The following is a 9,551-nucleotide window of genomic DNA, read 5'->3' as shown; positions in this document are numbered from 1 at the left end:
TAAACTCTTCATTTCAAACTACTTGGTTAGGCAGAGTCCTGGGTGCTAGAACCATAAAGAGTGAAAAGCAAGCTTTCTGATCAGGTTGCATCACAGGATAATGTGACAAAGGGCAAGAAGGATCTTGGGGTGAGAGTCAGGGAGGGTTTCAGGAAGCTGGATTTAAAGGGCCAGTGGGAGTTTACCAAATGGCCAGGGAGGAAGGTGATCCTAGGTGAACCCCACGAAGAAAGGCAGGAAGAGGGGAGTAGCCCCAGCTCAACCTGAGCTAGGGAAGAGTTTGGCAGAGCTGAACACAAGAGGCAGGGGTGGGTGCACTTGTGTTGTAAAAAGATCCCTGGGGCAACTCTGTGGAGTATTAGAGTCTTGAGGCTGGAAGTAGGGGAGGCTGCTGGTTGTCTGAGAGCAGGGCACCATTTCAGTTAGAGGGTAGAAACCTCTAGGGTTGAAAGTCCAAACTGAAGCAGGCCAACTCTGCTTTAGCGCTCCGGCTGCATTCTTTTTTAGGATCGCAAAACTCTTTTTTTTTTTTCCGATCCAGGGTTGTTGCTCTTTCCCTCTGTTCCCAAGAGACATGTACTTATCCCTGTATCAGAAAATCACTGTTTTTCTCCTGGGAGTTCCGGGTGCTGGGAGTGTTGTGTGTCTGGGCTCCATTTGAGGCCTGCAGCCAAAGGAAGTGAATGAGGTGCATCTCTGCACAGGTCTTACCAAGCCAGGGCTTGACTGAAGGCTTCACGCCACCCCAGGCCCGATAAAATGAAACCACACACACAGATACAGACGTAGACACATCCTGACAGAAAACAGCCTCCGGGATATCAGGAACCCCGAATCTGCAGCCACGGGCGTGTCTGGGCGGGGCAGGCAGCGCCGACCCCCGCCGCCAGCCTTCCCGGATCGCCAGCCTTCCTGGGGGAGGGGGGCGGGGCCACTCGGCGCCCACAGGGTGGGCGGGACCGGCGCCGGTGGGCGGGGCCTCCGCCGGGCGGGGTCTGTGACGGCGCCGGCCCCGCCCCTCGCGGTGGGGGGGCGGGTGGGGCGCGCGGCGGCGGCTGAAGCAGGGCCGGAGCTGGCCTGGGGGCCCGCGGAGCCGAGCGCAGCGAGCGGAGCGCTTGGGCGGCGGCGGCGCGCGCGATGGCTCCGGCCGGGGACCGCGAGGGCTACTGGGGCCCCACGACCTCCACGCTGGACTGGTGCGAGGAGAACTACGCGGTGACCTGGTACATCGCCGAGTTCTGTGAGTGTGGCTGCCGGCGCCGGGGCCCCGGCCTGAGGGGGAGGGAGGCAGAGAGGGCGCCGGGGTGAGGGTGCCGCCGGGGGAGGTGGCAGGCCTGGCCGGGAGGCGGAGGGGGCCCGGCCGGCGGGCAGGGACGCCGGCGCTGCGGAGGAGGGGAGCAGACGGGGCACCCCGCGTCCGGTGAGGAGTGCCGGGGTCGGGACGGGTTGGGGGGCCTCTGAGATGGGGGCAGAAGAGAAGCGGGGAGCCCCCGCCAGCCCTCAGGGGAGTCCGAGGGGCCGGGTCGCGCGGGGCGGCGGCAGGCTGGGGCAGCCCGAGAAGCGGTTGGGAGAGGGGAGGACTCGGCTCCTTTGAATGAGGGCCCGGGACACCTGCTCCTGGTGTCGCTGCCACCACCTTCGCCCTAAGGGCACGGGAGAAGGGAACAGTTCCCAGCTTAATCTTGCCCCTAGTACGCGAGGGGTCTTTCCCTTCCTCTTTCTCTGTTCCTATTAGACCTCTTTGGTCGCCTGCAGGGAACGGTTTTCCCAGGCTGAGATCCTGACCCCCAGCCCCCACCCCGCTCCCGCCCGGGCTGTCTTCAAGTGCGAGGGCTCATCTGCTCTCCGAGTACGACTGTTCATTCAGCCATCTCCTTGCAGCACAAGTAGAAGGCAGAGGACCTTAGTCTGTACCTTCTTGCTCTTGCCAGGCTCCCAAGAGCGCAAGGGAGTAAGTCCCTGCTCCACTCTGCCTCCTATCCGACTACCTAAGGGTTAGGGTTCTTTGAGGACACTGCTGCCACTGATTGCACCTTCTGAGGACCCTGGGACGAGTCCTCCTCCAGCTGCTGCCCCTGACAGGCACCGCTGGCCCCCTAGGCTTTGTGTGTGTGTATTTATCCGGGTGATCCTTCCTGCCAGGCTAGGAGAGCACCGGAAAAATCTGCCATTTCTTTTTGTGTAGTTTACTTTGGTCAAGTTTGGAGAGCACAATGTTTGATCCTTCTTCAGGTCCCAGCTTCTGGCAAGGTACAGAGGATATTTTTTGGCTAACTATTACGGCCTTCTTTTAATTGGATCTACTTTCTCAGGACGTGAAGCGTTTTTCTTTTTAGCTAACCTTCCCATTGTTGGGTCCTTCTCCCAGGCGAGCGTTTGGCTTTGCAGGAGAAAGGCAGGCGTTTCATGCCAGCTGATGCTACTTTATTCTGTTCATAGTTATTGGCTCAGTTAAAAAAAAAAAAGAAAACAGAACCCTTTTTGTAGTTTTCAAGACTTTAGTACCATTCTCTTTAAACCGTGACAGACTGAGAGTCACTTTTTCTGAACTACTAGTTTAAATTAATAATTTTTACGTAATAGCGGGAGACTATGGGCAAAGGGATCATTTATAGTATCGTTACTTGGCAGCCCGAATGTTGGCAAAAGAAGCGCTTTACCATTTTTTATTAGATCGTGTTGGCAAGCCCATACCTGGTCCAGAGGAGGTCCAGGAGGGAAGGGACTTAACATCATGCCGTCTGAGCTGGAAATGTGTGACATGGGAAAGAGAAACTCAAGGGTCTTCAAATATTGGATGGGCTGTCATATCAAGCTGTTAAACTTTCTGTATTTCTCTAGAATGTAGAATTATAGCCTATGGCTGGAAGCCAACTGTAAGGGGAGAGATTTTGCTTCAACATAAGGAAACTTTTTAGCTAAAGATATCCTCATGGAATGGATTGACTTGAGAGGTAAAGGGCTTTCTGTCGCTGAAAGCGATAAAACAGGTGTTGCTCAACTATCTCATGAATATTTTAGGGGGAATTAACTGTTTAGTAGAGAAAAGGGGTTGGCTTTAGTTGGCCTTCAGATCCTTTGCAACTTTATGGGTTGATATAGGTAATAATGACTCTTAGTTTAGAACCGAGGATTAGAATCAAAAGAGAAAACTGCCAGTTAAGTCATGTGAGCTATGAGAGAGCAAGATACTACTGTTCTGGCAGATAGCTCTGAGAAATGGGAAATGGCTTCAGTCTTAATGTCCTCAGAAGAGGAAACTCCGAGCAGATGCAGGGGGGGTTTTGACATAGGAATCAGGGGTTGCAAGAAGAGGATGAATGAATGTTGGCAGCCCTTTGCACATGGACCTTGGGAGAAAATGATCTGGAGGAAGGTGAGGTCAAGTCTTCTTACCCAGCAAGTGGTGGGTATCTATCATATCTTGGAGTAAGAGAACTTGTTTTTGAAAAATATGCTGATTAATAATGATGTGTTTAAAATAAATGCAACTTTATCATCTTTATAATCTTTACATTAATGATTGAAATATTAAAGATAATGATAACAGCGATAACAACTATATCTAAGTGCTTACTTAACTATGTACCATACTTTGCTAAGCACTTTATATATCTTATCACTTTCTATATTTACCATCATTCCAAAAAGAAAGTATTATTATCCTCATTTCACAGATTAAGAAATTGAAGCTCTAAGAAGTAACTTCTGTAAGGTTGCAGAAAGTGGTGGAGAGGTAGTATTCAAGTTGAAGTCTGACTCTAAAGCTACTATACCATATGACTTCTATCACACATTCATTGTTTTGCCCCTGCATGCAAGGGATGAGGACAAGCAGAAAAGAGTATAGTACTATCACAAGGGAGAAGCTGAAGAACTGTTTAAGAAGCCTGCCTTTTAGCATTAGGATGTGTGTATTTTGGGTAACATAAAGACGAGTTTGGGGAATAGCGTTTTCAGATATGGCAACGGTTCTCAGTCACTGAAAACCTGAGAAGCTATCTTCTTGACATCACTCAAGATCAGTTCAAATTCCTTTTTTGTTTGAGCAGATTGTAAGGACCAAGGGAAAAGGTCGAGGGTTTCTCTTTAGTTGTGGGAGGAGCGCCTTGCTGTGGCAGAAGTTGCAGTGCAGGCAGTGCTCATTTTTCATGGTAGTGTGGGATAGTACAAGTGACCGCACAAGTTAGAACCTGGCAGAGCGATCATAATCATCGATGGGAAAAGGTGCAATTGTTCTGTGACCTTTAAACATTTTTCTCAATCATTGCAAACCCTTTTTGTTGATTATAAATATAAAGAGAAATGAAAAAAATAGTAAAACTAATATTTATTTAGTACACTCATTTAAAACATTAAAAACAAAATTAAAATGTTTTATTTCTTTGTAAAAGAACTTCTCAAGAGTAGTTTGAACAGTGCTTGCCTTCTTCTTGTCATATAATTTATGATAGGGAATCGGTAGTTTTTCTTTCCCTTGGTGAATTTTTATACTCCTTTCTAAGTTTGAATCACCTCCCAACATTTTGTTCTTTGCACTTTCAGTATTGTGAAATATCTCCGAGAGTTCCTTTAATGCACAGTTTTTTTCTGGCTCGCTTCTTCTGGTCCATCTCCATCCTTTTCTCACAACCACTTTCTTTGTTTATGTTGATAAGCTTGCCTTCACTAAATTCCTCTGGCTGGATTTCTAGAGTCTCGAATGGCAGCAGAGTCATTGTCATGGTCAGCTGTTTCTTCTATAACTCCGTTTATGTTTGATTGGAATTTCACTTCCAACATTATCACTATTTGTTTCTTTGCTGCACTTTCATCATTGTTGGTCAGTTCCCTCTTTCGGTTATTCATTTATGTAAAATGCCGCATATTTTCATCACCACAAGGCAAGGAAGCAACTCAACTATAGGTTTTGTTGTCTGTATGTGAACTGAACAACGGATGTGCGTTGACTAATCCCCAACAGACTTTGCCTTGATGTTTTATCCATAGTTAGGCATTTAGGTAGAGAGTTATTTTTCCCCCAGCTCTGTGAAGATATTATTCCATTGTCTCCTGACTTATTGCTGCTGATGAGAAGTCCACCAACAGCCTAATTATTATTCTTTTGCAGTTTATTTTGTTAAATCCACCAACCGACTTGGAAAGAAGTGACTTGGTTAGTCGCTGGTCATGCTGTGCTTCAGTTATTTATCTAGTAATGTGGGGACTGAAGATCTAGTAGTGCAGTTTGTACTGTATTCAGTTAGAGTTAGTGTACTGTGGTAACTGAAATTTGAATTGTGTTGTTGGGGGATTGATATTATTTAACTAAACTGTGGTAGCAGAAATTTGTGCATATTAGAACCCTGTAAAGTAAAGATTTCCTGTGTACTTCTCTTTTTTTTGAGGAAGATTAGCCCTGAGCTAAAATCTGCTGCTAATCCTCCTCTTTTTGCTGAGGAAGACTGGCCCTGAGCTAACATCCATGCCCATCTTCCTCTACTTTATACGTGGGACGCCTGCCACAGCATGGTGTGACAAGCAGTGTGTAGGTCCGCACCCAGAATCTGAACTGGTGAACCCCAGGCCACCAAAGCCAAATGTGCAAACTTAACTACCGGGCCGGCCCCAATTTCCTGTGTACTTCTGATCCTTACAACATTCCTATTAAGTATGTGGTGTTATCCCCATTTTATAGATGAGGGTTAAGTAACCTGCTCAGCATATCATACAGCTAATAACTGGCAGAAATGGTGTTCAAATATAGGTCTAACAACTCTCTTTACAAGACATACTGTCTGCCAGAAGTGGAATTTCAGGTGCTGTTGGTTTCGTGGAACAAATATTACTTAAAGGGAAGTGGAAGGGAATTCTGTGTTTTGATTATGGTCTCAGAGGAGAATTACTCAGTTAAAAATTATTCAGAATGTTTCACTTATTCAGCAAATATTTATTTATTTGAGGAAGATTATCCCTGAGTTAACATCTGCCACCAATCCTCCTCCTTTTGCTGAGGAAGCCTGGCCCTGAGCTAACATCCATGTCCATCTTCCTCTACTTGATATGTGGGACGCCTACCACAGCATGGCTTGCCAAGCAGTGCCATGTCCGCACTTGAGATCTGAACCGGCAAACCCCGGGCCACTGAAACAGAACGTGCGAACTTAACTGCTGAGCCACCGGGCTGGCCCCATCAGCAAATATTTGTTGAACACCTATTTTGTCAGTGACTCAGAATACAAAGCTATGTGACGTCTGTCTCTCTGTTCAAGGTAGCTAAGAGGCCAGTAGAGGTATGAATAGATAAGAACAAATAGGCGTTTATTTCCTACTTCAAGGGAAATGCATTCCTAAAAGTGTATTTGATAGTAGAATGTTTAAGTATTGGCACATCATGAAAGAGGGTTTATTTATCACAAAACTAAAAAATATTTTAAAATTTCTCATTATGGGTGTTATAGGGGCTACCTCAGTCTGAGGGGGTAACCTAGTTAGTAAGACTTTTATGGATGGGAAGAATGGATGGTAACTTCCGGTAGGATCATGTAGCCGTCTCCCTTTTGTCCTTGGGCTAGGATGATTCAAGCTGGGTAGGTATCGTCCCTTCTTACAGGTTTGCTGCCCCTCTCCCCATCCTACTCGTAGGAATTGGGCAGAAGGAAAGTAGGGCAACCCTCAGTCTTTCTGCCTTTATTATGGGCTTCACTTAGATGGGGTAAAGAGGTCTTTCTTTCCTTGCCACTGCAGCTCAAGACCAGAGGGGCTTTCACTAGCTGCCTCTGCCACACATGTGCCACTCAGGGCACCTAGCTGCTTGTGGCTCATTGCTACCTTTCCTTTTCTTTCCTATTTTCCAGGCCCCTTCCCACCATCTTCTCTGAATAGTAGCCTCAGGTAAGTAATCATGCTTCAGGCTTCTTTTGGTCCCGGGATTCTCTGGCCTGGCAGAGGTGACATCCTTGCTGCCTTAAGGAAGACAGTCTTTTTCCTGAGGATTATTGACAGGCCAGCAGCACTGCCTCTAACTTATCGCTCAAAAGCACCTTAAGTCAACTGAAAAATGAAGGCCAATTGAAGGGCCAAATTTAGTGTTCAAAAGGCTTTAGATTTGGGGCCAGCCAAGTGGCGCAGCGGTTAAGTTCGCACGTTCCACTTCTCGGCGGCTGGGGGTTTGCTGGTTCGTATCCCGGGTGCGGACGTGGCACCACTCATCAAGCCATGCTGTGGCAGGCGTCCCACATGTAAAGTAGAGGAAGATGGGCACGGATGTTAGCTCAGGGCCAGTCTTCCTCAGCAAAAGGAGGAGGATTGGCAGTAGTTAGCTCAGGGCTAATCTTCCTCAAAAAAAAGGGGTTTAGATTTAATGTATGCAAGTCAAAGGCTGCCAGTGGATTGTTTCAGATGCTGTGATGGACATGTGACGTGGTACATTAGAATGGCAGAAGGTGCTGATTAAAAACTTAAAACAAAAAGGCTTTACAGTGTAAGTGCTGGAAGAACTGCCATACCAGCAATTCTTATTCTTTTTCTTATTTTTTAAATTGTGGAAAAATACACATAACATTAAAACTTAACATCTTAACCATTTTTAAGTGTACAGTTCCGTAGTGTTAAGTGCATTCACATTGTTGTACAACGAATCTCTGGAACTCTTTTCATCTTGTGAAACTGAAACTGTACCTATTAAACAACTCCCCATCTCTCCTCCCTCCAGCCCTGGGCAACCGCTCTTCATTCTGTCTCTCTGAATTTGATACTCTAGATGTGTCATACAAGTGGAGTCTTATGGTATTTGTCTTTTTGTGACTGGCTTATTTCACTTAGCATGATGTCCTTGTGGTTCATCCATGGTGCAGCATGTGTTAGAATTTCCTTCTTTTAAACGGCTGGGGGCCAGCTTGGTGGCTGAGTGGTTAAGTGTGTGCGCTCTGCCTCCGTGGCCCAGGGTTTCACTGGTTCTGATCCTGGGCATGGGCGTGGCACCGCTCATCAGGCCATGCTGAGGCGGCGTCCCACATGCCACAACTAGAAGGACCCACAACTAGAATATACAGCTATGTGCTGGGGGGATTTGGGGAGAAAAAGGAAAAATAAAATCTTTCAAAGGCTGAATAATATTCCGTTGTATGTATACACCACATTTTTCTTATCCATCCACCCATTGATGGACACATGAGTTGTTTCCAACTCTTGGCTATTGTGAATAGTGCTGCATGACATGAGTGTACAAATATCTCTATGAGACCCGAAAGTGGAATTGCTAGATCATATGGTAACATAGCAGCTATTTTAACCTTTTCATTAGAAAGAAGCCTTTTATTATTTTCTTTCTTAAGCCCCATGAAGTTATTATTACTCTTACATAAGTTGTAATTAATTATTACTTCTACATAAGTTGTAATTATTAATGTACTTTATCTCCATTTTAGTTAATCAGAGACACAGGTAACTGTCAATCAGAGATGTAGTCACTGTTACCACACTGTATTGATCCATATGAGATGCAGTCACTGATTACCTTAATGTATTGATAAATTCTAGTCCCTGTATATTTATTGCAGCCTTATTGTGTATAAATGGGAATTTTGAAATATTGGAAATAGCTAATAGAAATAATAATAGCTCACATTTTGGGGCACTTAATGTGCAAAGTTCTCTGTCTATATTATCTCATAAGAACCCCTTATTATAATTCTTAAAACAAGCCTTAGAAGTTAGATTCTGTTAGTAGTCTGCTTTTAAAGATTTGGAAATTTGGGGCAGAGAGGGGTGAGATAATTTGCACAGTTTTCCGCTTTGCAAGTGGCAAAGTGAGGATTTGAACTCACACACTTTGACTCCAGAGCACATTCTCTTCTCTCTCTTTCACTTTTAAAATTAGTGTTTTGAGGTATAATTTACTTAAAATAAAATGTATCCACTTAAAGTGTATAATTTGGAAAGTTTTGACAAATGTATAAATCTGTGTCACCACTGTCCCAATCAAGATGTAGAGTCTATCACCCTGAAAAAGTTGCCTAGCAAAGCACTCATTTGTGACTATATGATAAACTACTTGATCCCTGAGGTGGATACTATTATAATCCTAATTTTGCAGTTGAAGACATTGAAGTTTAGGAAGGTTAAGCGACTTGGCCTACGTTACACACTATTAAGTGGCAGAGCCTAAGTGACCCAAGGGCCATTTGATTCCACAGCTATGCTCTTAACTACCATACTGTCTAACCTCCCTCCATTGCCGCTTTGTCAGACTCTAGTGATCCAGGGGTCACAGGTTGGGAATTAGTGGTCTGACCTCATTTTACATATAAGGAGAAGGACCTTGAGAACTGAAGTGATTTGCCCAAGATTATGTTGTAAATCAGTGGTGAAACCTAGACCAGCATCCACGTGCAGTAGTTCCTCAGTATGGGAAATGGGGAAAGAGGAGGGAAGACAGTGACCAGTGTTGCTGATGTCATGTTGTTAATGACTTATCGGATCATAGGACTTCTTCTGAACAAAACAAGCTCCTAATGAACTGTTTTTTGTGGTGAAGATAGCTAACATCTGTAGTGTGACTTACTGAAGCA

General features: G+C 45.4%; 1 protein-coding gene across 8 annotated transcripts in view; it reads left to right on the top strand.

Moving 5' to 3' along the window:
* The first annotated feature begins 1,020 nt into the window (after window positions 1-1,020).
* ACER3 (alkaline ceramidase 3) overlaps window positions 1,021-9,551 on the top strand; it is a 158,946-nt gene continuing 150,415 nt past the window's right edge. The window contains exon 1 of one of the 8 annotated variants that reach the window (XM_044752032.2): window positions 1,021-1,240. In XM_044752032.2, coding sequence (XP_044607967.1) covers window positions 1,138-1,240 — 103 coding nt within the window. In that variant the 5' untranslated portion in view covers window positions 1,021-1,137. The remainder of the gene's footprint in view (window positions 1,241-9,551) is intronic. The other 7 variants (XM_044752031.2, XM_014855811.3, XM_070490612.1 and 4 more) reach the window with 7 other exon arrangements.

This window comes from Equus asinus, chromosome 20, assembly GCF_041296235.1.
Source record: "Equus asinus isolate D_3611 breed Donkey chromosome 20, EquAss-T2T_v2, whole genome shotgun sequence".
Taxonomy (NCBI): Eukaryota; Metazoa; Chordata; class Mammalia; order Perissodactyla; family Equidae; genus Equus; species Equus asinus.
The sequence above is the reverse complement of the archived record's forward strand: the minus strand, read 5'-3'. Positions and strand labels throughout refer to the sequence as shown.